This window comes from Neolamprologus brichardi, chromosome 7 (genome assembly GCF_056152115.1).
Source record: "Neolamprologus brichardi isolate AB-2024 chromosome 7, ASM5615211v1, whole genome shotgun sequence".
Taxonomy (NCBI): domain Eukaryota; kingdom Metazoa; phylum Chordata; class Actinopteri; order Cichliformes; family Cichlidae; genus Neolamprologus; species Neolamprologus brichardi.
In genome coordinates, this window is record NC_142110.1 from 4,840,677 (window position 1) to 4,868,579 (window position 27,903).

The 27,903-nt window shown below is 39.5% G+C and overlaps 4 protein-coding genes across 5 annotated transcripts; 2 read left to right on the plus strand and 2 right to left on the minus strand.

Moving 5' to 3' along the window:
- Window positions 1-14: 14 nt before the first annotated feature.
- On the minus strand, window positions 15-12,076 carry cnot2 (CCR4-NOT transcription complex, subunit 2). 2 transcript variants are annotated; one of them, XM_087842903.1, is made up of 15 exons: window positions 11,936-12,076; window positions 9,069-9,194; window positions 8,904-8,976; window positions 8,589-8,736; window positions 8,326-8,508; window positions 7,099-7,175; window positions 6,540-6,629; window positions 6,192-6,316; window positions 5,947-6,064; window positions 4,569-4,725; window positions 3,902-3,963; window positions 3,384-3,433; window positions 3,197-3,297; window positions 1,605-1,749; window positions 15-1,522 (listed from the first exon to the last, which is right to left on the minus strand). In XM_087842903.1, the coding sequence occupies exons 2-15, from the start codon at window positions 9,180-9,182 to the stop codon at window positions 1,436-1,438; spliced, it is 1,530 nt and encodes a 509-aa protein (XP_087699029.1). In that variant the 5' UTR covers window positions 9,183-9,194; window positions 11,936-12,076; the 3' UTR covers window positions 15-1,435. The 2 variants fall into 2 exon arrangements, with proteins under 2 accessions (XP_087699029.1, XP_087699028.1); XM_087842902.1 differs by having other exon boundaries at window positions 6,540-6,665; window positions 11,936-12,074.
- A 1,498-nt stretch (window positions 12,077-13,574) lies between these two features.
- Window positions 13,575-16,263, plus strand: lrrc10 (leucine rich repeat containing 10). The gene is made up of 2 exons (XM_006809929.3): window positions 13,575-13,775; window positions 13,966-16,263. Exon 2 carries the CDS (start codon window positions 14,078-14,080, stop codon window positions 14,906-14,908), a length of 831 nt encoding a protein of 276 aa, XP_006809992.2. The 5' UTR covers window positions 13,575-13,775; window positions 13,966-14,077; the 3' UTR covers window positions 14,909-16,263.
- Window positions 16,264-16,467: 204 nt separating this feature from the next.
- On the minus strand, window positions 16,468-19,750 carry LOC102789684 (seipin-like). Its single transcript, XM_006809928.3, has one exon. The coding sequence runs from the start codon at window positions 19,523-19,525 to the stop codon at window positions 18,260-18,262; it is 1,266 nt and encodes a 421-aa protein (XP_006809991.2). The 5' UTR covers window positions 19,526-19,750; the 3' UTR covers window positions 16,468-18,259.
- A 7-nt stretch (window positions 19,751-19,757) lies between these two features.
- On the plus strand, window positions 19,758-27,691 carry fnbp4 (formin binding protein 4). Its single transcript, XM_006809927.3, has 17 exons — window positions 19,758-19,981; window positions 20,449-20,520; window positions 20,639-20,769; window positions 21,050-21,218; window positions 21,627-21,774; window positions 21,867-21,969; window positions 22,075-22,419; window positions 22,498-22,690; window positions 22,785-22,924; window positions 23,005-23,109; window positions 23,441-23,574; window positions 24,576-24,736; window positions 24,897-25,198; window positions 25,304-25,421; window positions 25,563-25,756; window positions 26,876-27,033; window positions 27,181-27,691. The coding sequence occupies exons 1-17, from the start codon at window positions 19,858-19,860 to the stop codon at window positions 27,266-27,268; spliced, it is 2,685 nt and encodes an 894-aa protein (XP_006809990.1). The 5' UTR covers window positions 19,758-19,857; the 3' UTR covers window positions 27,269-27,691.
- The last annotated feature ends 212 nt before the right edge of the window (window positions 27,692-27,903 follow it).

The window sequence follows — 27,903 nt, forward strand, 5'->3', positions numbered from 1 at the left end:
AACAAGACACACGGTTCAGGAAAGCCTTTTTCTGCTTTAATACAAAGAAATTAAGATTTTAAATTCAGAAAATACAAGATTGGTCTGTGTTTTTTTTTTTTTCCTCATGTCTTTTTTCCGTTTCCTATGAAATGCTGTTGTCCACCACTGTTCAATCAGCTTAAAATGAAATGCATCCTTTTGGTTGTGTTTGAGTTGAAATTCAGGGGATGATAATGATCTCCGGGTTTATTTAATCTTTTAATGGTGGGGCTTAGGTTCAGGCCTTTCCTCATGTGACATTTTAATATTTTTTAGTTTGATGCAAGTGCCCAGTGTCATGTGACACCCTGTCCAGCAGATCCAGAAAACTCCTGTCGCATCCACATATTGCATCCATGCTTACCTCATAAAAACGAGGTACAAGTCAGGGCAAGATTTCTTCCAAAATAAATGTCATATATATATATATATATATGTATATATATATACACACACACATACATATATGTAGCAATCATATATACACATTCGTACATACATATACTAATTTATGTGATGCAAAGAAAAAAAAATGTACACATTTCTTACAAAATTGTAACAAAGACTGGAAAGAGTTCCGTTTGCTCTGGAGCAAAGTCGTGTAGATGTTCAGCCTCTGAGGACTTCTCCATCAAAGTAGTCTCCTACATTTGTGTCCATGTTTGGGCAGCACAGACGTCACAGAGAGAGACGAAGAAACTGTATGTGACAGAAAAGGTTTGGTGACGCAAAAACAGGGTGGAAGGATGAATGGAAATTGAAAGGAGGGAGGCTAAAAAGGTGAAATGTATAGATGTGGGAGAAATGCATGAGCTCCCTGACTCAAAACATCAACAACAACAAAAAAAAGCAAATAACAATAGAAAAGAGGGGGAGAAATTATCAGGGAGTGTTCACATAAAAAAAAAGCACAAACAAATTTTGTGTTCTTTTATTACTAAATATAGTGCAACAATAAACATTGCATTTCTTTCACCCTTTAACTTGCTTCCTAGGATGTCAACGTTTCTTTTCCCCGTCTTTAATTCAGTTAACACTTGGTATAAATACAAAGAATAACCTTTGTTCTGTCACTGCCCTGTGCCACAAGGTCAGTCCTCCTTTCAGAGAAAAAACAGGCTTCAGATTCAGAGACGTAAACATAACACAGACCCTGCTCAAAACAAGAGAGGAGGAAAAAAAAACAAAAAAACAAAAAACAGGAGGAACATGAAGAATAAAAACAAAACATTCGTTGGTGTTTTGGGGCAGCTTGTAAATTTGAAAATGCAGGGCAGTTTTAATGGTGATGACCCCTACAGTCAAAGAGCCAAATCCTCGAGGAATAAAAAACCAAGCTGTGTGGACCTCCTCGTCCCTCCTGGACAACGGTGTCGTGTACAGGAACAGCTGCGGCCTTTGGACTGGTTGGGCCTTAGAAGGCCTGCTGGGCTGGGTTGTAGTTGAATGTTGTTGGCACGTGAGGCCTCTCTTCCAGCTTGTCGTACTCCAGATGAAATTCCTTAGAGAAACAGATAGTTTTAAGATAATAGCTCTAATCCTCAAAACTAAAAATAAGAAAACTCGATAATATCAACTCTTACCTTGGCTACTTTCCTCCAGTTAAGACAATCAAAAAAGTAGTAGGTACCCCTCTCATAGGTGTTAGTCTTCAGTGTAGGCTCCATACCAGGTGCCCTAGTTATCCAAACCCGTTCCTCTTTGTGGTACCTCCAGTCCCGGTTAAAGCTGGAGAGTGAAGAACACATTAATAAGAAGTATTACGATAAATAAACAAACAAACAAATAAATAAATAAATAAAACACCGCCACCTAGTGGCTAATCAGTGGCTCACACTTCCAGCTATTTCTACAAAAACTATATTCATATGTTCATACAAAAGAAGAAAAATTATTCCGTAAACAAACAATATTGTACCTTGTTAAGTGTTAATCTAAGAGTACACAGCAGAATCGATCACCATTTTAAAGCTTTACAAGTGTTATTTCCAAAAGTTTGTTTATAAGAGATGTACTTGTGTAGTTCGACTTTGTATAGGATAAAGGTCTAATCATCTCTTAGTTTACTCAGATTGCACAGAGTGTATATTTGTTAATAATTTGAATCATTTTGGATAAGGATAAGTGTAAGATTTCAGTTTTTACTTTATAATTTGTTTAGCGTAAGATTTACAGTTAAATTGTATTTTTTCTTGCCTTATTTAATTTTTACGTACTGTTCCTTTAACACACAGTAACTGTGCACGGGGGGAGCGTTCGCGACGGGCAGTGTGGAGCAACGGGGGCTTTAACTAGCTTACCGTGTTTGCAGTGTACATGAACATTCAAACGGATCACTGTATTTCAAACTGTGGAAATAAATGTTTGCCTGTTTGTTTTTCGACTACATGCGGACTTTGTGGATTATGTTCAACTGCACTAAGACACGCGTACGGCCACCAGCTAGTGCTTCCGCGGTATTAGACTTTAAAACCCTGACTTGGCCGTTTCGAGCACTGCCATGTAGTGTTTTTGAAATCTGGTCACAACTGAGGGGTGGAAATAACAGAGAACTTGTTGTGTCATCTATTCAACTCCAAATGGGACAAAAAAAACAGAAACTGAGATAATAAACAGATTACATCAAGTGATGAGTATGGTTCATTTTTCCCCCCCATGGACTTCTACACAAGAAGAAGTCATTAAGAATGAATGCAGATTTGAAAACACTTCTGCATACCCTTTACTTTTTAGACCAGCAAGCTATGTTCATCGTTAATAAGTAGTCTAGGCTTTTTCTTAAAGTGAGCTGCTTCAACCCTCCTGGCTTTGGGCCTTTGGACTGAACTTAGAAGGCCTACTGAGCTGGGTTGTAGATGAATGTTGCTGAACTTGTGTGTCAGGAAACAGTAAATTATATTTGCATCTGCTGAGAGAATCACTGTGGTTTAGAATTTAGATTCAGTTTTATGGCAGGGATAATGTTCTAGCTTGTTTTTCTGTTTAAATTGCTTAATTTCCTCTTCACAAAACTGTCTCATCTGCTCGCCAGTGAAACGTTTTTAATACGAAGCAGCAACTGCAAAAGACTGTCGACTTTACACGACTCCTTTAAACTTCTTTGCTAAGTAAGGTGATCATCTCCTGGACAGACCAACACCTTTGTGCCCATTTCTAGCAAAAAGTCTGTACTCACAGCTCCACTGCTGCCAGAAGCTGTAGCAGATCTCCTCCATTCATGTAGTACAGGTAGAACAACAGGTCTTCACCGTATCGAGACAGTTTGATGGCAGCCAACTAGAGTCGAGACAAGACAGTATATTAATTTTATTTTACTACATTAATCTTTGAACCGCTTACATTGAGCTCAAGTTCATGGTTACCTTGTCCCTTATGTGGATATTTGTTAAATACTCCGATGGAACATGGAAGTCTAAAAATGCAGATACAGATATAGGTTAGCAGCACACACAAGAGTGTCTAAAGCAGTGTGTAACTATTTTAATTCACTGTGGCTTTGAAAATCTATCTGATATGCCAAAAATGTGGTCTCCAGGTTGGATAAAAAAAAAAAAAAACCAGGAGGCCTGCCAAAATCTAAATCTTATTAATTAACTCTGTCAACAGCCAACTACTTGTAATAAAATAGTTGAAGGTTATTTTCGCTGCACTAATTTTAAAGGGCCACATGTATGTTTGTACTTTAATTTCCACAACAACAGTTTTTGTTAAAACAGAAAAAAAAACATGACTAAAAATGTAAATATTTTACAAAAATACTAAGATTGCATTGCATCCTTTCTCTGCTCCTCCTCAGCACTAATGCAAATGTCTTGACACCTGCTCTGACTCTGGTCTTGAAAGCTACTCAGGACTGTCATACATCAAATTAATGTCTTACCGATGTCTTGAGGTCGACAAGGTGCGGAAGCCCAAGGAGAGGCAAACTTGGGGTACAAGTTTCTGTCAAAGAGTTTAGTTGCAATCAGTTCTTGCTAGTATTAATATCAAAAGCAGACTGTTTGCTAAACGTTTTAGATAAAACAGGAAGAAATGTCAAAAACTCTGAAAATACCAACTTTTACCAACCTACTGATGCAGTCAGCAGGGGGCAAACTTAACTAATGGAGACTCTTTCCTCTTATTTCTTTATTACCTCTGAGTAAGAATGAAATTTGATGTATATCAAAAATCATAGACCCTGAAACTTAAAAGACCAGCGTGTATGATTTAGTGCTCCTCCCGTGACTGTTACAAATGCAAAAGGTTCCTAATGTATAAAAATGACAGTGAAGGGACTCGCCCCTTCTGCAGATAATAAAAAGCTAATTCTAAGGCAACAAAGACACTGCGCCTCTTGTATTCAGCCACTGATACATTAATGACAATACGATTACATCCATCCAAAGAAACGGTGGGGAACTAAATAGATTCATTCATTAAAAATAAAAGCAGACAGATGTAACATGCATTATTGGACTAAATATTTTTATTGTTTCTTTGTGTGGTTTTTTTTTTTTTATAGGAAAAATCAGTATGTATTTGCAGGGTAATGAAATTTGTCTTACTCTGGTGAGTTTAAGTTGAGTCCCAGTGTTGTGAGGTCACTTCCTAATGCCAGATGGACCATCCCCGGATCAGTCTCTGCTGCCCGGATAAACGTCAGTAGGCCAATCATGCCAAATTGATCCGTCACCATTCCTGCGGGAATGTTCGTCACCCGACCTGCAGCAGCAAGACAACTCAAGATTAAAACAAACTGTAGAAACTAGATTCAGTACTTAATGTCAAATCACCTCTGCATTAATAACTACACTTTGTGAGCAAACCAACTAAATACCTCTTTGAACTCATGATCACAGGTAAATTAATGTTACAATGAACGTTATTTTGTTGGTTTCCTCACTGTAGCTTAGTTGATAATTATCTAACCCCAAATGCAGGGTAGCACGCCCAACTGCCTCACTCAAGGCAATTAAGAAGGGTTGTTGGCTAAAGACAATGGCTAAGTTGTAGGGGTGGGGGAAAAAATCGATACTGTGTAGTATCGTGATATTTTGTTTGCTAATAATGTATCGATACAGGGACAGCAGAAATCGATATTTTGTTACAAAAAAGGTTTTTGTGCTCTGACTTCAGAGCATGTTGATCCTTTTTCTGAGCAAGAATCCTGACATTCCTTCACTGTCCAAATGTGTTTAACTTGTTTTTGACAGCAATAAACATGACAGTTTACTTATTTTAATTTATCCAATTAATTCAAATTCTTCAGTTGCTGAAGGGGCTGCATAGTTTTCATAAACTGCATAGTTCAGAATAGCTATAATTGTACCAGATGGTTGATTCAGTTAAGTTGGACTAGACTGTAATACAAACCGTTCAGTTTGTCAACAATAAAACTGAAATGAGAGAAAGACTGAGTGTGAGACTTTGATATTAGATAAAATGAATATTGATAAAGTTTACCTTTATGTACAGAATCTGAATATCGCAAAATATTTTAAAAAATTGCAATAATATCGTATCGTGTGTTAAGTATTGTGATAATATCGTATCGTGGGATGTATGGTGATTCCCACCTCTACTAAGTTGGCGTCTTACGAAAAAGTGACTTATGGTTTATTAGACAAATTGCATCAATATGATTGTATTTGGTCCCACTTTACAAGCTGGCTTTCTGTAACTTGAAGAACAGAGGAGTAATGACAGAGTGGTGGTGTGGGGATTGGTGTGCGAAGAAAGAATAGGATAACTTTCCTTTGTTTTGTGGTTTGTTTTTTGTTTTGTTGTTGTTTTGTTTGTTTGTTTTTTAAACTATTTATTTATGTAGTTATCCTTCAGTTCTGTTATTGAAGTTTAAAATGAAATAAATAAAAATTGTTGATGACAAAAAAAAAGGGTTGTTTTGGTGGAATAGCAGCAATACGATTGGCAGTGAAGACTCACCATCAGGCAACACCTGAATCCCTTTCTTCTGGTTGTTGTTCTGTGCTGAGGCCGTCTTGTCTCCGGGGAACTTGGGCCCATCTGCATTGGATGTGCTCTTGTTTGTGGAGTTCAAGTTCTAAAGGGAAGGGAAAAAAGTCAATAGGCAGGAAAAATAATGTATTTATTCATTTCAATTCTTTTGATCTGTACCCTTCTCACAAAAAAAATAAAAAAAAGTCCTGCCAGTGTGCTGTGTGACTTACAGTTTTGCTGTCATCGTTGTTCAACGTGGGATCCTTATAGTTTGGCCCAGGCAGTGCAGGGAAGTCCTCATTGTGGATGGAGAAATCCTGTGTCTGCTCAGTTGATGGCTTTGTCACCATGCCAACTTGATGATGAAAGTGTAACAGCAAAGAAAAAAACAAAAACAAACAAAATGGTACAATCAGCAATGATAGTCTGTCGTGTGCAGTGTAACAAAAGCTTAGCTAACATTACGAAGCTCATCTGATGGTTTTCAGCTGAAACCCATTTCCAATGTTGATGAAATGTGCTGTCAGTGATTCATGTGAGGAAAATAATAAGACACTTTCTACAGTCTAATGGCTTACCATAAGGCGCTCGTCCAGTCAGTGGGTTGAGAACTGGTGTAGGGTTTCCGGTCCCTTCTCTCCGACTCCTATCTGCTAATGCAGGGAAGTCTGACAAATCCAGTCCTGTTACATTTTCACTCCCATCTGTTACACAAGGACAATACAAACATGTGAATCCTTAAATACACTATTTTTGTAAATATGTAATAATGTAGCCTTATTATAAAGTAGATTAAGGATGTAGCAGCTCTCCCCTTTTTTGATGTGTATTTATGTAACAGGTTAAAAAGAGTCAGATCAGTTTAATCAGGTTTTTATTCAGACCTAATTTCCTGCAATTCATTTCAAGGATACACAGTTTATGTATGATGGGTGGCACTGTTTGCTGCTGTTAACTCTTGTAAGACCCTAACAGCAGCATTAATGGAAAGCTGTGATTTTGTGCAGGAAACAGTATTATTTATCAGGCTGTGGCTGTTTTTTATGCTTTAAACACACACACAGACAGAGCAATGTTAGTCTAAAAGTAGCTGAAACCTAATGGTTAACTGATGGTTAGACAAAAGTGAACACCAACCTGTGCCGTTGAAGATGTTGCTTGATAATGAGTTGTTCATGAAAGCTTGATTGCGGTTCATCCCAAATCCTGACATGCTGCAGAGACAGAAAAAAATAAGAAAAGGATACAAACATTTCCTTAGTTAGAAAAACATGTTTTAGAAAGCAACTGTACACACAAAAGGATACACCGAAGGTAACCCATGCCAGCACTATGAAGCAAGATTTGAGCTCATCCAGGTAACTTCAAGGTTAACCCTGGCTTTTCATTATTACAAAGGTGGTACATCACCATGGTAACTTACATCCTAACCTGTTTCAGAGCATGTTATGTTCACAGTTAAAGATAAACAGGTACAAAACCAGTGCCTACTCATCAATCAGTTTTCTGCAAAACGTCACTGTTCCTTGGATTTCAGTGCATGGATAAAGTTGTGTAGTTCACTATGTTGGATTAGAAACAGATTCTTAGACATAAGTTTATTTTAGTCTAAGTTTATTGTTCTAAATTTACAAACGGGGCACCTATTTTTACTTATTTGTTTTGAACTTTTTTTGTTTCTTTTTTTAAAATCTCAGACTCAAAATCTCATAAAGCTGAAAGATTAAAAAAAACCCATCTTGTGTACATCTAAACTTCAATGTAAAGTAAATATTCACTGTATTAGTTTCTCCTGTTCTTGATTGAGCTGTGATAGCCGTGAGATGCCTGTTAACTTCAGCAGCTTGCATTCTTACCCGCTTTCTTTCAGGCTGTAATAGGCTAAACTTTATTAATACAGTAGGACTCTGGGAGTCTCCCTGATCAAACACTTAAAGCGCACATACATTCATATGGCGCTTTTAATACTACGCTACTATTTTAAAAAATAAAACTCTCTCTCACACACACACAAAATGCATATAAAGGTTCGAGTTCAGCATGTATTATTTTCTTCAGATTTTTCCTCATATTACAGTTTTGTCATTTTCTGCAAAATCAGCTGCTCTGCTGCCAACAGACTTATCCACATTTCAGATTGGTCAAAAGCTGTGAACAGCACCTCTTTCATGCTGGTAACCCTGGGTTGCCTTGTTAAGTTGATAATCAGCTTCTTGTGACTGCTTGGCCCAATCACCAGTTTTAAGATAAGTGAACCCAGATAGCGGAAAGACATCCTGTGTATGTTGAATTTGCATCATAGTACGGGGCCATGTCCCTTTGAAACACTGGTGGATATGTGCAATAAATACTAAATCCATCTACCTGTTTATGGTAAAGGGCTGGCGTGCTGGCTGCTGTTTGGGCATACAGATGATACTGGGTGAGCTACGGTTGGGGCTTCCCAGCCCCGAGCTGCCCATGCTGTTGGTCCTGCCGCTTATCCCAATGCCTTGACCGACCTGAGAGTGATTCAGCACGTTCCTCGAATTCATCGGTAACGTCCCCCTGTTAAAACATCATCGTCCAATTTAGTGAATTCAAAGTTTTCTTAAACAGCACGATTAATCGGTCAAGTTCACACTCACCTGCTTGGTGATGGTGGGGTATGGAGAGACATGGTGGGGACTCCTGTTGTGGGGGTGATATGACTCGGTAGCTGCGAACCTTGCGTTAGACTTCGGTTTAACTGAGGTGTGTTGTTTCCCATGCCTCTTACTGAGAAGCCGAGTGCACCTGCGCAAAGACAAAAGAAAGCTTTTCAGTTATCTGTTCAAATAACACAATCAAACTTTAAGTAACTCTAGTTCAGAGGTAAAAAGCAGAATTGTCTTTACGATTTTAAGTCCATCACAAATGACAAAACTGATGTAACAGGCTGTAAGATAAAGGTCAGCGCTCACTTTGTGGACCATATAAACTCGCACCGAGCTGCGACAGCTGACCCGATGACGATGGTGAGGGAGAGGACAGCATCTGGAGGAAAACATTCAAGGACAGAACAGAGTACGATAAACGTGGGAAAAAAATCTCAACAGGTAAGAAAGGTGTACCAGCACAAAACTCACATCTTTATCCGACCGATGTGGAAACATCGGCTGGTTGTAGTACATGCTTTCATCGGTAAAGTCGTTATCGACAACGTCAACGAACTCTACAAATTTCTTTCTAGCACCAAACATGCCTTTCGTCACCTGAAGAGAGAGAAAGGAACATTAATTAAAATGTGCATGTGAAAGAAAGCAGACGCTCAGGAGTGAACTTTTTGAACTTATACTGTGGCTTAGATTTTAATTTTAATTCTCTTTAGATTTCTACTTGAACCAGATAAAATTCAGAGCCAGTAAGGTTCAACCTATACAATATTTTCTGGACAACTTCTATACTAGCCTAAAAATGTTATGGTTTCAAAATTGGACATTAAAATTTTTAGTTTTAGTATTTATAGAATAATTCTTGCAGCATTCATTCAGGCAGTCAGCGTGGCAGTTGCCTGATCTCTGCTCACAGTTGCAGCAGCAGGGTAAGAATTAGGAACAGGGGTACGCATTTTCTGTTAAAGACTCTCTCCGAAATGGTCCGTCGGCCAAAATGGTTTGGTCAAGATAATGCACAGACAAACATGTCACCACTAGTACCCTGCACCTTATATTACTCTACTAAGTCTGTGATGGGGAGAAGAAATTAGCAAGGAGACATTGCAGGGATCAGAAGTGGATAATAAATTGGCATCAAGCAATCCAAACCACCCGTTAAGGTGTATTGTGTGTCCTAAAACCCCCTCAGCATTCCTCTGGGGTAAGGAAGGTGGAAGCAGGTTCAGAAGGGTAAGCAGGCAGGGGGTGAATCCCAGTTTTGGTTCCTCCTGGGTTTTGAATAGGAGTCAGCTCAGGGCATACTGGCTAATAGGTAAGGATTAGAGTTAAAGAAGCAAATACGGGGGGTTAAGATTAGAATTTAGCTCCTATGGTTAGGGTTAGAGTCTTGTATCAGACTACCAATTGCACCTTGTGTTGATGGCAACTTGGCCTTGGAACACTACTGACTCATTACTCCTGTTTTGCTATACTTATTTGTATTTGTGATTTATTTGCACTTGTTGCATTTTTAATGCCTCTCACTACATTTTAAACTTAGACAGAGCAAGGGTCAGGGAGCAAGTGAAAATAACAAATTTGCATAGATTATGTTTAGCAGAAGTACTTTCTCAGTTATAATGAGAGCACCTTGGAAACCAGAGAAATCTGTTCTAATCTGATAAGACTACTGGGCTGAAATTTTTGTTATGCAGTACAACCTGTTAGGTTTCCTCAATCCAGAATGGCAGCTGAATAAAAATAACTATTTCTTCATTCCTGTGATTAATCATTCTACATGTTTGATTTTGTATTATTGTGAAATATGTCAATACCTTTCAGAAACTGTCTCTAACTAATAACTAATGTTGTTTTTTTGTTGGTCTATGAGACTTTTTTTTAAACACATTTGAATAATTCTTGGAACTTTTTACTGTATTTGCTCCCATTTAAAGAACCTGATTCACTTTCATGGTAAAAGAAGCCAGTTTTCTTTAACAGATTCTCAGATATTCGAGTTCAAACACTGCTTCAGATATCAAATCAATGTGTGGGGGGGAAACACACACACGTATGTATCATCGGCAAGCCTACATCCACAGACGATCTGTGGTTAGTTGTCCAAGATGTTTGGAACAACCTACCAGCCGAGCTCCGTCAAAAACTGTGTGTATGTGTACCTAAAAGAATTGATGCTGTTTTGAAGGCAAAGGGTGGCCACACCAAATACTGATTTGATTTAGATTTCTCTTTTGTTCATTCACTGCATTTTGTTGTTTGATGAAAATAAATGATTAACACTTGCATTTTTGAAAGCATTCTTTGTTTACAGCATCTTTCCTCACCTGCCTAAAACTTTTGCACAGTACTGTATATCTCAAGTACTTTATATTTAAAGTACTTGTTATGCGATGCTGAAATTTCACAGCAATCATTCTATATGTTTAAACTTTGGACTACACATTTTTTTTAGGCAAATCAAAGATGGCTGAGCAGAAAATGTTGTTAAAAACCCCAATGATCTGAGACTGAATAGCCCATGTCTGAAACTAGCAGCACCACATTGTATTGTTTGTGCAACTGGAACTTTACTGCCGCCACACAGCTTTGATATTTCATAACCTTTGTATGGACAAAAAGATATCTTATATGCCTGCAACGCTAAGTTAAATGGAAGCATCTGGAAATGCAATATGTTATAATTTCTTTGTAATTCAATGGGCTGCAACTGGCACCTTACGGTTCTTAAAATAAACTTTTGAATAGTTGCTTTCTCTACGAATTTAAAATGAAGATTGATTTATTTGACTTTTACAACAAAACAAACAAAAACTGCAGCCCTACGATACCTGTTAACTAAATGAGATGACAGCAGAACTGGTTGTTAAGTTCCATCCCGTTAAACTTTACTATTAATGTGTTTAACAGCAACAAAGCTAACAGGCTAGCCAACACTAGTTTAGGTAGCTAACATTAGCAGGCTAGGTGCTTGTCACTTTGAGTTAGCTTAGCTAGCTTAACGTCAGCTTGCTAACTGGCTACTCTAAAAACAACCAAAGTAACAGAGCGTTTAAACTGAAAAATACACAGTGGTTTAGCTACCAGTAACACTGGCCCTCTTTGCCTCCGTTTATCCACTGTCAGCTGTGTGTTTTCACGGCTCAGTTTATGCTCCGATTGCAGGCAGTGGCAGTAGCAGCAGATAGACCAATAGCGACAATCTGCGGGTGCTAAAGGCTAACGATGTGCTACGTATTTAAACGAAAGAAAGCAAGGGAGGTAAAAAGCTCCATCTGACGGAGTTTAATTTACATAGGGCAATTTTAACATAAGAACAAAAATAAGTAAAATAATCTCACCGCATCAATTTCCCTTCGCTTCGTTAGATCCAAGATGGCTGTGAGTATTCTCAATCGAAAGAGGTCTAGCCTTTACCCCCTGACCTTACAACCTGCTGATCACTTCCGTACACAAAAACGAACACATCTGATAGTTTCCCTAACAGGGTGCTGGGAGAAGAACCAACAGATATCCAGAAAAGTACTTCACGGAGGGGGAAAGAAAAAAGAAGATTTTGCAGTCATTTAAAGCAAATATGACACTGTCGAGTTTTTGTCTCCCTCGTGTGAACATCAGGTGTCTCACTCCAGTAAAATAAATGTGTGGATTTACATACTGCAGAGGATGTGATTGTCAGCAATAAAAGTTGGGTTACCAACCACATTTGACACATATCTCATAGAGTATCCCAAATCTCACAGGTTTCTGTGCAAAAACATGAACTTTACGTGTTGACCTTATGTCACAACTGGGTTTTTGGTTGTTTTTTACTTAACATTTTCTGTTTTTTGTTTGTTTGTTTTCACTATATTTCTACATTTAATCAAATTAGCACACAACAAACTGGGGGCTATATCTGTTCATATCTTACATAAAATGAGTAGTTGAGAAAAGCCTGGTAGTCAGAGGTATTTTAAAGTGGACCTGCAGGAGCTAACACTGTTCACAGTAGCATGAATTACTCAGTGAGGTTGGAAAACAGCAGCTTCACATGAATTTAATATGGCCCGGAAACTTAAAATCACATTGTATGGACTTCCTCAGCAGATGGCGTCTTAAGGCTGTTATAATGATCCTTTATCAGTTAGACTTAAAGTGTTTGGCAAACCATCAATCATCATTATTTACATAGCTGAAAGCTTTGGGAACAACAAGTAAGCCTAGTGTAAGGGGGAAAAATAAATGGGTTTTACAGTAGAAAAGGCAGGTATAAAATTAATGATGTTTCCATTCCAGTTACTTCACCCTGGAACCATATATTATATCTGTGCTTCCCTTCCTGTGAGATATCCAGATTTTTAATATGAACAGGGTCTTTTATGACAGTCACACCATTGTGCTCTGGCAGTAAGTGGCTGCGGGAAAGTGATAAAAACAGTGTGTCAGTGAGTGAAAGCAGATGAGGGTCAACTATTGCCCCCTCAGATAAGGACAATGAAATCCCTTCCTAATTTTATCTAGTTGGAAAATAGCCCCAATGAAGATATGTCAGATAGCACGGACACTTCACACCTCTTGTAAGATATCCAGCTTACTTACAGGATATTCATCTTTGAGTATAAGCTCTTGTTTGGATTTGGAGGATTTGACTTGCTATGTGTTGATTTTAAATGAAACCATTTCCAAGACTATACAATGTGGCATTGGCAAAACACAGATCTACAGAGATTTTCCATAGTATACTGTAATCAAAGTTATCTGATATCCCTGCAAACACTGGCAAATTGCTAAGAACATTTCACCTGTTGAGCCCAGTGGCTTCCACCCAAGACTGCATCTGGGATGATTACAGCAGAATGCAAATGACCTTTGTTGCTCTTTCATCACAAAGCACTTATTCTGCTTATCCATGTCACCCCGCCCCTCCCCGTTTCTCTCTCTCCCACCTCTGTCATCTCAGAGAAGAAGAGGGGAAAGTCATTAGGCACAAATGGGGAGGAGAGAGCTAGTGGTTGCTATAGCCATGAGAGTCTGAGCAGAGCTTGGAGCCACAGAGAGATAGTGAGAGGACTGCACTGGGAAATATCTGCCCAGGGAATACAATAAGTTTTCAGCTCATTAAGTTGGATAAACAAATGGCTTACTGTAGGAGATACTGGGAGTCATACTGGATATCATCAGCAAGACATTAGAAAGAAGGTATTTTGAATTTTTTGTATGAACATCTTAACACTTACAATGTTTTTCTGTTTAATTTTATTATATATTACCTTGACACAACACCCCCTTTATTCCATTAAAGGATGCACTTCATAATATAACTGATGTGTCATCCTCTTTCCTAAGCTGTTGTATGATTTCACTGTTTCATTTTTTCTTGATTATCAAGATGAATAAACGCAGAGGGGAGGTGGAGGAGTGTTAATGGAACACCATGAAATTCACTTGAAGATAAAGGAGATGGATGTCGAGTAAGTCTTGTGGCAGAAACAGTAAGAAAAATGGGCAATGCCATGAGAAGTATTCTCGCCTTCATTCCTTCTGAACGCTGCCAGCGCTTCTTAGTTGGGGACCTGAAGGAGATGCCACTAGATCGGACCCTGGACCTGAGTAGCCGACAGCTGCGAAAGCTGCCCGTTGCTGCCTGTCTCTTCAATGAGTTGGTGAAGCTTTACCTGAGTGACAACAACCTCAGCAGCTTACCGGCTGAAGTGCAGAGCCTGAGAAAGCTGCAGCTTCTGGCCCTCGATTTTAACTGCTTCGAGGAGCTCCCACTAGCCATATGCAGGTTGCCCCAGCTTAGTATTCTTTACTTGGGTAATAACAGGCTTTATCACCTCCCCGTAGAGCTGAGAGAGCTTAGGGAACTTAGCACTCTGTGGCTGGAGACTAATTGCTTCACTGTTTTCCCTAAGGTTGTTTGTGAGCTCTCAAATCTAAAGACCCTGCACCTCGGATATAACCAGATACGGAGTTTACCCAAAGAATTTGGACGGCTGCACGAACTGCGAAGTATTTGGCTTGCTGGGAACCAACTGCCAGATTTCCCACCAGAGTTGCTTGAAATGCACTCTCTGGCTGTTGTTGATGTAGATCGGAACAGAATACGTCATTTTCCTAGCCTTTCTCACATGCAGGGGTTAAAACTTGTGATCTATGACCACAACCCCTGTGTTAATGCCCCAGCAGTGGCTGAGGGAGTCAGAAGGGTTGGGCGCTGGGCTGATAGCTCAGATGACGAGCAGGAAGATGATGCTTCAAAAGCAGCAAGTGAGACTACAGCTGAGGTGGTCGAAGTCCATCCTGAAGAGCAACAGAACATTCAAGGTTAAGGACCAAAGTGACCTTCAGCTGTGGGGAGGCGGGATTGACTGGCCAGGCTCGAGTGGCGTCCTGGAGCACTTAAAGCAGAGTGGCGTGATAAATACTGTCAGGGTGATGGTATTTGGTCCATATATGGTAAAGCCAATCATTTAAAAGGGAAAGTTCACCTCTGAAATCAAATCTACACACACACAAACACCCTAAACTGGCCTGCTGTGCTACTTGTCTATCAGATTGTTTGGTGAGAGTTGGCCAGCTTTAGATATACTAGTTATGTTTGCATTTACATATCTTAGGATTATGACTTTATTTTGGATTGAACTGTCCTTATAAAGGCCATAAAGTAGTGAAATCCAAAATGCATAGTCTGTAAAATGGGATATTTGAATCACGACATAAAAGCAATATTTAAAAAAACTAAATAAAAAGACTGCATGCCTTGAAATGATTCATTTCAACACCGTAAACTTTTTAATTGATCTTTTTCCTCTGGAACGTTGCATGTATTATATTGTTTGTGTATTGCCAAGTTCACATAGTATGTTTGCAAGGCAATGTGTCAAAACAGGCATTAACATTATTCTAGTAAATCAGCCATGCAGCTGTTGCTGTCCAGCGATCTGAGAATTAGTTTCTACTTTTCTACTTTTATAGTCAGTATAATTCACAGTTTATGACTTCTGATTTTACAATGCAAAGAATTAGAAAACATTTTGTTCCAGCAGTGCAAGATAGTATCTGCACCTGCTGAGGATTTTAATACCAGAGATGGATGGTTTAAGTCAATTAGTGCACTCTGTATCCAGACCAATGCATAATTCATCGACTAGATTGGAGCTGTGGCTTTGAATAAAGACTGCTAATGGGCCATAATGTCGTTGCTGTAAGGTTCTGGTTTGAAACAGATCATACATGCAATTTTGCAATTCCCCTGTGTACCAGGAAAATGTTCTGTAAACAAGCTTAAAAGTAATTCCACGATATATGATCTGGGCATTTGGAAACTTTCTAAACAAAATGCATATAAAAAAAAAAAAAAGATTGAAAGGGCTTGAAATTGTTTTTTCTTCTGGAAATGTGATTATTTACGACTGATTTTCTGTGCTTCCAGCTTTCATAGATCTTTATATTATTCTATAATATGTATTTGATTTTTTAAATATATGAATGCATAATATTTTATCTAAATGTATACTTATATTACGTTATAGTATTTATTATGATTTCAGGCAATCTTTTACATTTGTATGGTCCTATTATAAACTACATATATATCAATCTGATTTTGTTATGTTTTATGTGCTTAACATTATGTTTTAATGTAACAATGGAATAAACTTATTTAATCTTATATTAAACACAACACCTATTTTTTTTTTAAATCACTATAGTTAAATTTGAAGGTTTGTAAATGTATAAACATCTTTATGTTTAGTCATTCAAAAGCATTCACCAGAGTTTTGGTACGTTTTTACCTTTATAACAAAATCAGACGTCATGTGAAGTTGCAGGATTTTTTTCAAACCAACAGCTGTAATGTTATTTAATCTATGCTTAAGTGTGACACATACCTATATATAGATTTCATGCTTAGTACAAGCCAACAGCATCAATGTTAACCCTTTAAGTATCTGTAGATCACAACTTATTACAAACCATTTGAGTTTGCATTGCTGCTCTCTCTGCACCTTAACAACTGTGTTAACTCGCATAGATTCAACAAGATGCTGGAAACATTCCTCTGAGCTTTTGTTCTATGCTGACATGATAGCATCACATGATAAAGTCTCCTGTAGCGCCACATGTCAAAGGTGCTATGGGATTGAGATCTGATAAGTGTGTAATTCACTGTCATTTTGAAGAAACGAGTTTGGGCTTTGTGACATGGCACGCTACCCTGCTGGAACTAGCCATCAGAAGTTGCTTAGAATTTCCAGTAAATTATCTGTACAAGAGATTGGAACAAAAAGAAGTAAACATATTTTTGTTTAAAATGTTAAAAACCTAGTATTCAGGACATGTTTACTGGAGATACAAGTTAACTTATCTTGTCGATGAGTTTACATTTCTCAAATGTATATGTAATGTAAATTTGTTATTAAGTAATTTACTGTAAGACTGCAAGACAGTCATCAGATTTCTCTATAGGAATTAAAAATTCAGTTGGTAGCTAGAGTTGCTTTATTATGGTGACAATAAAGAAGTTAACTGTGTTTAATTTGCTTAACACATAACATCTACTCGTATTTTCTCAGGATACAAGATGAGAGATTATGAGTGCATTATATTACATACATAAATATCTTTGGTTCAAAGTCCAATGAAAACACAAGTTGCCCACTTCCTTTACTTAAACTTACTTGGATCCAAAGCACCCCTGAAGTGCAGGTTAAACACATGGAGGCTGAGCCACATACTAACATCAGCTTCAATTCTACAGTAACTTTACTATTCCTCTTATTCTCCAGTCATTAATGATAAATAAATAAAGTTTCACATGTATCAATAAACTTATATTACTTAAAAGACCCATCTAAAATGTTCTGGTGCTTGGTCGTGATGAAAACTAAATAAATAATATTTTTTAACAAACAGCAGAACGCAAACTGCACTTAATAATAAAGACCTCATAGAATGAACCACAACTGTATAAAAGAGTCAACTTTTAACTAAATATGCCACACTAGGTAAGTCATGTGGTACACTGAAAAAGAACATGTATTATAATATTAAAACAAACAAACAAACAAAACATCATTTTTTTAGATCCCTCAGGCTGGGCTCTTTGCACATTTTACCATAGCTGTCTTTTTACACCAAAATTTACAAATCTAATTGGTCTCTCAATGACCCTTTGAGAAAATGCATCAGTCTTTTGCAGTTTTGTTTCAATTGCAAAGCATTTACTTTCAAAAGTGGCTTCATATTTAATGATGTTTGAACTGAGAAGTAAGGGTAACACATGAGGAGATTGAACTGACTTAAAAGGGTGTGTTAAGCTGTTGGCATTACGTGACGATAGAGAATACTGTAGACAAGCCAGATCTGGAATGTAGCACCTCTTGATGTGGGAAAGGATAAACTCAAATGTAACAAAGACAAGAATTGTAAGTCCAGAAGAAAGAAATAAGCAGCACTAAAAGTTACAAAAAAACCCTCTTGTCAAAATGAGAAGTGTTCCAGCTAAAACAACGTGGCTAGTACTGATTACAGTCATGCATGTGAATTTGATCAAATTGGAACAGTAGGTAAGCTTCAATGTATCACAATCTGCCAAATCACATTCAAACTGCTAAAGAGTGATAATGGAATATATAAGCATATCCTACAGGTACTGTAACTGTGTGAGGTGACAGGGTTCAAAGGCTCATCCAGGGTCCAGGTCTCTGCCGGAGTACTGTTTCACCCAGCTGAGGTGGAGAATTCTCTTCCACCTCTGGCCCATCAGACTCACGAGACTCCTCTTCCTTGCTATCTGGAACATCAGGCCCCAAGGAATCTGGGATTACAGAGGCATTCTTTGACAGCTCAGTGCCTGTGCCAGTCTCCTGAAAATCAGATGACTCACTCACAGATCCAGTCACTTTAGAAGAATTAAGTTCCTTCTGAGAGTTTTCCCTCTCCATGCGCTTTCGGACCTCCTCTCTCCTCTGCTGGATGCGGGTGTCGTCTCCCATCATAACCCTGACTCTCACTTGATCTGGAGGCCAGAGTCCGCCCCATATAAACTGCAGGTAGCTGAACAGCACAATGACACTGAGGAAGGCAAAGTTGGTCGCTACGCCAATCACTGCAGATGTCAGGGGGAAGTTATACAGAACATATCGAATACCAGTGAAGTAAGCATGGATACGGAGCTGAGATGAGTAGATCTGAACCTGTTTTGAGTGGATCTCAATGACTGCACCAATAGTGGGTTGATAAGCATTGGTCTTGTAGTCTGAGAATAGCTCCACCTCTATGAGCTGCTTCTGCTCCGCCATGCCAGTGACGAGAAGAGGAGCGAACACTAAGGTACTCATAGTCTGCAGAAGCTTAGAGCGGTAATGCAGCATTGTAGATCTTCCAACTGATGAGACAGTCGTTCCACCCTTGGTATAACAAGACATCTTTACCATGAACATACCCAGCTCTTCATTCACTGGCGATTCAGGCATTTCCAACTCCAAAGATATTCGGTAAGGCTGACCATTGGCCATCACCTGATCTCTGCCATTCTTCATGAAAGAGATGTTGGCTGCGGGGAAGGAGCAAAGTCTCGACTCCGAGGTATCACAGTCAGCAGTGTAGAAGAAGTGCACTGGGGTGGAGAAGCTCACGGTAGGCATATAAGAGTAATAAAAGCTCCCATAGAGAAAGATGGACACCCAGAGCAGCAGCACTAGGGCACAAAAAAGGATGGCTGCCTGAAGCAGTGTCCGTCGGGCTTTGAGGAGCGTGACAGCTGCCACATCGTGCAGCCAGTGCAGAAGTGGTCCCATGGCACCTCCTAATGTTTCCGATCCGGAACTCACCGACCTTCTTCTGGTCCCGTTCTGGACAGTCGTTGCTCCTTGGAGTCCCGTGGACTGCTGCCTCAGCGGAAGGTCCCTACCTTGATGCATCAGTGGGTGGGTCTCTTCCATAACCGTGTAATCGCTTATCTTCACTCTCCATTTCAAGTCTGGTTAACCGGCTACACGCTAACCGTGATAGTTGCAGCTACCGTCACGGGCGAAATAAACTACTCGGCAAACACAAATATCCTGCTTTTCTAAAGTCTGGACTGTGTTGGTTTCACTCAGACTGTGAATTTAAGATAGCAAATTAGCCTACCGGGTTACACAGTGAATTTCCGGAGACTATGCGTGACCCGGAAATGAAAAGCTTTTGTGCCAGCTCGAAGCAGCAACGTAGAAAAAAAGCAGTAATTAACGTCGCCAGCGAAGGAAGCAGGCCTACAAACACATAAACAGAGATGGGGAAGAAAAGTCGCCTCCCTGGAGGAGCCGTCGGTCGGAGAACTATATTGCAGCTTTCCCCACCCGGGAACCGCGGCGTGAATGTTGGAGAGAGAGAAGAAGCGCCCTCGGGATCTGACGGTATTTTATCTCAGTAGCATGTTAGCGGCAGGCTAGCCTAGTGCTAAATACCTGAGGTGCGAACAACGGGCTCATCTGATTATTATTATTAATTACAATAATACTGTTATTTTTATATTTAGCTGTCCAGTTACTTAACATATGCTGCAAATATACACAGTCGCTGAGAAACTGCAGGTGAGAGCTGTAGTTATTATGAATTATTTTTCTAATTTTAGCTTCTACCAGAAGCTATAGGCTAGTGCGCTAAGCTAACAGTTCGGGGAACATCATCACTTTACCTTACAAAATATGTTAGAAGATAGGATATGATCAGCTAGCCAAAAATAAATGGGGGAGTGATCTGTGGGATCGATACCCTTTATACCGATTTATACATCGATACCGATGCTTTTTATTTAGTCTATGAATACCTGTAATGTTAAAAGCGACAATACTTTACTACAAAACTTTGTTTTTTTCCCCAGATGAACAGGATGGGGATGGGCATAGATTCGTGAGACGCACAAACATCAAGGCTCCAGCAGTAAAAGCTACAGGTGAAGTGTTTTTCTCTCCCTCTCTCTTTTCGTGTGTGTTGCTGCAGTCATTCTCAAGCAGCAGATTCAAGACTTTATTTCATTTCGCTGAACAAAGCTTTTTTGCTTTCACTTGTAGAGGGGTTGTCTTTGCTCGGAGCCTATGAGGATAGCGATGAAGAGGATGCGGGAGATTCTCATCGTTCAGCCGCAAATTCTCAACACAATCAGTCAGGTGACATCGACAGCACACTGGCCAATTTCATGGCTGTAAGTATGATGACGATACTGTAAGCCAGTCTCTTATTATTTATGTTGAGCTAATAAAGATGTAGATTAATGACAAGTAGGTTAAAGTCAACTTCTACTTTATAACTTCATAAAATTGTTTGTTTTTTCCTGATTTTTTTCAAATAACTTATGCAGATTTTATACTCTTTGAGCTCCTTATTCATTATTAAATCATATACTCTATGTAAAGCCTAGTGCTTTGACCAGTGTGGTTTATTCACGCAACTAAAAACTTGCCGTCTGTGTTTTCTGGTTGCAGGAAATTGATGCAATCACAACTCAGCCAAGTTCAGATGATGCACCAACTCCAGTTCCAAGTGCTACTCCACCCAAACCTGAGGTTAATACTCAGCAGCCAGCTGCTGGTGAAGGACAGAATCAGCAAGGCACAGACTTTGAGTACAATACACAGTACTCACTAGCCGGCGGTAATTATCTCTGCTGCATTAAAATATCAAGTGTGCATGTCCTTAGTGAACTGATTTATATTTCTTCACCAAAAATAATTTGTATAATAATGTATTTATATTCATATGAAAAGAAAACTGTATTTTTCTAATGTTATACTCTTGATTACATAAAGTATTTAACGATGTGCTACATTGATTATATAAAGAGATCAATCACGCAGTGGTTACTTTCAAAAGGGACGGTTTGATATTGATGTCTACTAACCATTAAACGCAGCCAGGTTTTTTTTTTTTGTTAATATCTTATTTGCTCTAACTGAGAACACTGGAGTTTTTTTGTCTTATTTTGTTTGTTTGTGACAAGGACAGTTTTTGAGATATTGTTTTGGGGGTTTTTAAAGTCCCATGTATTTGCTTGTATTTCAGTGGGTGTAGAGATGGGAGACTGGCAGGAGGTGTGGGACGAGAACTCTGGTTGCTATTATTACTGGAACACACTGACCAATGAAGTGTCCTGGGAGCTGCCACACTATCTAGCTGATCAGGTGCAAAGCCTGGGACATTATACCAACAGGTAGGAGACATTAAGAGTATTAAACAAAGTGTTTGAAGATTATGTTTATTTCTGACACCTGATAATTGTGGGTATTCTGCTTTTATTTATAGCTCGAGTGTCAATGGAAATGGCACAGCTCATGCAGGTTATTGCACAGAAGAAAATGCTGTATCTGCTGCCACAACAACATCAGCAAAAGAGACAAAAGTGAAGGCATGTTCCATCTGTCCCCAATTCAGCTATTCAGCTAGTTTCTGTTTTGTTTAAATACTCTCACTTTGATACTAAATATGACTTGCACTGTGTTTTTCTTTAAAGGAGGTAATTGAAAGCGTTGTAGGCCTCACAAGTGAAGAGGAAGAGCGCCAGGGAGTTGCTGCAGCACTCCTCGCTCCTCTGATCCCCTCTGAAGTGAAGGAAGCAGAAGAGAAATGGAGGAAAAGACTGCTTAAAGGCCTGGATGAGAGTGAGAATAGCTTGGATTCTGACGGAGATGGCAATCGTCTTACAGGATCTCCTTCTACCCCTCTGAGGGACTCCGACTCAGCTCCCATTGTCCAGAAAGATGGATGCACCAAGAAGCAATCTGGAGACAACTCCGAAGGTGAGGAAGAGGCAGAAGAGGACACCATGGAGTTAGAACTGGCTCTGGAAAGGAAAAAGGTGTGTATTTAATGCAACTCAGGAATATCTTTGAAACTTTCTTTTGGCACACAGAATAATCAAACACCTGACTCTTAGGCTGAGCTACGAGCACTGGAGGAGGGTGATGTCAGTGCTGGGGGCTCCAGTCCTTGTTCTGAGAATAGCCAAGAAGCCTCGGGTCCTCGTGGTGTCCTGCTGAAGAAGAACCGGTGGAAGACTTCTTTCCTCAGTGCTGCCAGCCCCGACTCTAACAGTATAAGCTCAGATATACCGGATAACACAGAGACCGGTTAGTTTAAACATTAACACATGAGAGAAGTGGGTGGAATAACATAAAAAAAAATTCTATCTACATAATTTTATGCCTCTCTTGTTTCTTGTAGCACTTCCTAAAGTCTTAGAAAGTGTTGAGGAAGGAGAAGACAATGAAGTGGAAACTTCTGAGGACAAAATGGGTTCAAAACCTTCCGTGAAGGAGGAGGGGGAGACATCTGAGCTCAAAGAAGAAACTCCTGAGCTCAAGGTAACAACACTACTACTATTACTAACAAGCAGTAATTGTGCACTCTCTTTTGAGAAGTATTTTAATGATAAAAAATGTAGTTTCAGATCGGTGAACTGGCAAACACCTTAATAAGCAAGATGGAGTTTCTTGGGATAAATAAGAAAGGGATCTCAAACTTTCAGCTGCTTCTGCTACAAACTGAGGTGCGTGGATATTCATTTTCTAAGCAATGTCATCCTAACTTCCATTTGCTGCTTTTCTAATGCGACTTTTAAAATATTTAACATTTAATTTTGTTTCACATAATTTTGCACAGGCACGCAGTAGTGTTTAATATTTAAAATCTTCATAATAATTCATCATAAGGTGTCATTCTGGAAACTTACTGTAATTACTCTTCCATATTACTCATCTATCCTGCAGCTCTTCTGTCTTTATCTGTCTCTTGAGCCCTTTAGTTATATTTTATGGGCTTTTGTCTAATTTTTGTCTCTGTCTTTCTTTTTTTGTTCTTTATTTCATTTTTTCCCCCAGACACGGGTTGCTGATTGGAGGGAGGGCGCTCTGAATGGAGTCTATCTTCGCCGCCGGCTGCAGGAAGCTGCCGAACACATAAAATATTACGAACTTAACGCCACCCCTAAAGGCTGGTCCTGCCACTGGGACAGGTACGCGCTCCTTACCTTTCACATCTCTAAACTCCCCCGCCCCCCAAAAATCTTACCGTGTGACTACACATCCCTCAGTGCTGAGGTTGCAGACTTTGTAACATGACTTGGGGAGAAGCTTAACCAGTCCGAGTGGATCAAAATACTTACCAGAAACAGACTCTTCAGGTTTTTGTGATGCAGTCCTTTGCGTACACTGATAAGGGAGCATCCACTCTGGGCCTGCCTGCTTCGTGTTAAATACACCTGCCACAGAGAGGACTCTTAGTCCCTTAACAGACTCTTAAGCCTTTTGTTGTAAAAGGGCATTTGTAAACTGATTATGGGTCCAGTCAGTGGAAAAACTGGGAGGGGGTGTATGGTAGGAAGGTTTGGTTGCGTGGGACAGCTTTGCACTTTACAGGACTACAACCCCCTGAATGCAATGCTGAAAGAGTGATGCCCTGGAAGCGACGAGTGTCACGCATCAAATAAAAGGTGAAGATGGAGCAATGACGGGAATCCAGCAGGTCAGACCAACTCTATTTCATATGTTTTCCTGTTTTTCCATTTACTTCTTTCTGACATAAAATGAGTTGAATTTGTGCTTCTTATTTTATGCCCTATGGTTGTTGTTGCTGCTGATGATGATGATAATAATAATGGTGCTTCCTCCCCGGCGTCTTCCTGTGTCTGGGAGGGAATGGTTGTCTAAAACAAAAGAAATGTGACAACCATGGTGTGAGCTGCTGAATGCTGCTTTCAGGACCTAGAGATGATTTGTTTGTTTATTTATTCCTGAGAGCAAGGTGGGTTCCCTATCCACAACCATAACCACACTCTTAATTCGGCCTTTGTTCAGGACAGTTAAAAGCACTGTCCACACCAACATTCCTAGTCCTTAATTGTGGCCATACTGTCCACTCCCTTGCCCTTCTGTCCCAGGGTATCAAGCTACACAGCAAGTATGTAGACCAGTGGTTGAGACTTGTGCCTTCTATCTCTGTTGTCCCACTCTCTAGAGAGCACAGGCGGTATTTCTATGTGAAGGACCGGACCGGTGCCTCCCAGTGGGATTTTCCAACAGAGGATGACAAGGAGGAGGACCTGAAAGATGGCCAGGGTACTCAGACACAGACTTCAAGCCAGGTGGATACCAAAACAAGTGCATCAGGTGTCACAGGTAAATCTGTTATTACTGCTGCTGATCTTAGACTAGGAGAAAATTACTGGGGAGTGGAAAGGAAAATAATTGCAATAAAGTCTGTTCAATACATATTTCTTTGCTGTAATTGCATAATAATGTTAATCTCCCTTTTTTATTGTTTTATTTTTAAACAAAGGGTCTACATGTCCTCCTACTGCCCCACCACCGCTACCTCCTCAGCCCAATCCATCATCCTTCTGGTCCCCATCCCAACCTCCACTTCCTGACAGCCCTCCTCCACCATCCAACTACCCCCCACCTCCACCACTCCCCCCAGGCTCACCACCTCCCCCACCTCCCCCTCCTGACAGTGATGGAGAGATCATGGAGGTGGAGATGGAGATGGATGATGACAATGATGAAGAGCCTCCAGCTCCTGGAACTGAGGAAGATGGCAGTGGGAAGCCTCCTTTGCCACCAGGCTCTGCTAGCGCGAAGGTGTGGAAGTAGTTATGATTCTAATTACATTAGTGTTTTCATTTTTTCAGAAGAACAGTATCCATCAGCTTTAGCTTTATATTGTATTTGTTGTCATTTACACAGGCTGTCGAGTCATCGGGTCCTCTGGGAAAGGGTCAAAAACGTAAAGCTGGTCAGATGAATAAAACCATTACAATTGGCAGCAGTCCCATTCTGTACACCCAGCCAGCTGCCAGTGCAGGTAAAAAAAGAAAAAGCTTCACTACACGTCCATCATAATGAAAACAAAAGGCAAAGCTACACTGAATAAGGGACAGTACATGCACACAATTGGTTAATTTAATGTTTACAAAGTAGCAATAAAGTTTCTCCTTGTCTGCAGCCCCTCTAATGTCAGCAACTGCCTACTGGGGTATGCCGGCCGTCCCTGCCCCTTTGGTACCTTGTGAACCTCCAGCTCCACCTGTCCCAGTTCTGCCTCCACAACCACCACTGCCACCATCTCAGCCACCCTTTGAACCTACTGGGGCAAAAACTCTGCCCACAGACAAGAGCAAGAAAACCAAAAAGGATAAGGTTAGTATTGGAGTTAAAATCAGCTGACCAAGAAGTCTTTCATTCCGGAGTGTTCATCGTGGTTTGTCTTTTGTTAAAGACTAATTGTTCTCAAAAAAAAAATTCCTTTCCATGAAGCCGTCCCTTTGATGCAATACTTAACCCTTTAAAACCGGTCAGAGCGGGCACGCTCCGTTTTGCGTAACTATTTTTAAATCCCGGTAGCGCTGCAACCACGTAAGCTAGCGCAATAATTTTTTTTGCATATGAAACTGGAGGAGTTGTACTTACATCTTATGCCATCAGCTTGTCCTCGGTCACAGTTTCCTTCCACATATAGCTTTGCAAAAACTGCATAAAATGCACTTGCAGCAACAAAATATTCCAGAAACAAGCTTTGCCAATCCGATCAGCTGTTTGTAACACTTCCTAGTCCATCAGCGTGAACTATCACATGTCCTCCATGACCTGCCCGAAACAGGAAGTGATGTCATTTTCGCAGAAATGTAGTTTTTTTTTTTACCATTTTTACCTTATGAGCCTATACTGGTATTTTTAAAAGTTATGTTTGACTTTATGACTTTCTGTGTCGTTTCTGGGATGCTTTGGACTCATATTGCACTGCTGGAAATAGTTTATTTTGATGCATATGCTGTTTTTTTGCAAATTTGCACTATAATATTTATTTTCGTTTTTCCTGCAGTGTATAAAAATTGGTGTATTTCAAAAATAAAACTATGAAGACACTCAAAATAAATTTCCTGTGGTGGGAAACTATTTTGTGCAACTTTTTTGTATTTACAGTTTTGAGGGATAAGCCTCTTAAATTTCTCTAACTAGAAATATATGTTAAAAAACAAAAACGATTTTCAATTTTTTTGTAGTTTATTGCACTTTTTTGCAATTTATGTAATTACTATGCACTTAATGCAGACATATTATTAAAATTTAGGCTGTAATGGTTGTATTGATGTATAGCAACTTGAAATGCTCCCAAAAATGGCTCCACAGCATGTAAAAATATAATATAAGCTCTGGCGGACTTGGTTCTATGGTAGGTCTTAAAGGGTTAAAATGACATTCAGGAAAACATGCAATTCACGTTTTCCATTTGACACACTTCTCTCTCTCTCTCTCTAGCCCAAGAAAAGTAAGACCAAAATGCCTTCTCTGGTGAAGAAGTGGCAGAGTATACAGAAGGAGTTGGATGAGGAAGAAAAGAGCAGTTCCAGTGATGAAGATAGAGAGCTGCTCAACAAGAAAAGTATTGAAGAGTGGAAGCAACAGCAGCTCAGCACGTATGTGGTTATTTTGTGGCCCTTTCCTTTTACTTTAGGTTTTAATTTTTTTATTTTTTAAATGAGCTTTACTTGTTTTTGCTGCTTTCTCGCCCAGTTTTACTCTTATTTCAGTGATTATAAATAACTTTTTTTCAATTTTTACAGAGGAAAAGCTTCAAAGAATGCCAACTTTGAGGCACTGCCCGAGGACTGGCGGGAACGCCTGAAGAAAAGGAAGATGAACAGCACGTAACATCAGGTCTGGGTCATACACTGTCCAGGCAATGTTTTTAAAAACCACTCCAACCACTGTCATTAGGTTATCCTTCCCCAGCTTAGAGTTTTCTCTAAACTTGAACTTTTAATTGTCCGTGATGAAGACATTTCGAAGCCCTTACATGGCAGGCCATGAATGTCCTTCTCCTGGTTTTTGTAGCCACCACTGTAAATGTGCCAAAAGTCTCGAGTAAATCGGTATATCAAGTGTTTCATGGCTATTTTGTATAGCCCCTTGTAGATGATCACCCATTTGTTTTGGAGGATTTTATTTTATTGAGCATTTTTACAATGTTGTATATAAAATGTATAATGGGATAAGCCATGTTTGTGGAAGGGGGGGGACTTCGTTGAACTTGTATATTTTGTAAAAAGTTATTAAAAAATGTTTCTAAAGTGATCTTTTTTTTTTCTTTTGCATTTTTGTTCTGTTTTGTTTTCCCTCCCACCATCTCAATCACAATTTATTTGTTTTCAGTAACAATACTACATTGACCAGTAATGACTAGGGCATACAACTATACAAACAGCACAAGAGTGCATTTGGATCACTGTCCTTTATTTTATTTTCTTTAGGGTTTTATGACAAAGTCAATACTACATTCATTGTTC

Bases quoted from the DNA above. Each gene is read 5' to 3' on its own strand.
- lrrc10 (XM_006809929.3), top strand. From the start codon at position 14,078: ATGGGCAATGCCATGAGAAGTATTCTCGCCTTCATTCCTTCTGAACGC.
- fnbp4 (XM_006809927.3), top strand. From the start codon at position 19,858: ATGGGGAAGAAAAGTCGCCTCCCTGGAGGAGCCGTCGGTCGGAGAACT. The intron at 24,737-24,896 runs GTAAATCTGTTA...TTTTAAACAAAG, and splicing joins AAGTGCATCAGGTGTCACAG to GGTCTACATGTCCTCCTACT. The intron at 25,199-25,303 runs GTGTGGAAGTAG...TCATTTACACAG, and splicing joins CAGGCTCTGCTAGCGCGAAG to GCTGTCGAGTCATCGGGTCC.
- LOC102789684 (XM_006809928.3), bottom strand. From the start codon at position 19,525: ATGGAAGAGACCCACCCACTGATGCATCAAGGTAGGGACCTTCCGCTG.
- cnot2 (XM_087842902.1), bottom strand. From the start codon at position 9,182: ATGTTTGGTGCTAGAAAGAAATTTGTAGAGTTCGTTGACGTTGTCGAT. The intron at 6,317-6,539 runs GTAAGCCATTAG...TTCATCATCAAG, and splicing joins GACTGGACGAGCGCCTTATG to TTGGCATGGTGACAAAGCCA. The intron at 3,964-4,568 runs GTAAGACAAATT...ACTCTTTGACAG, and splicing joins CTCAACTTAAACTCACCAGA to AAACTTGTACCCCAAGTTTG.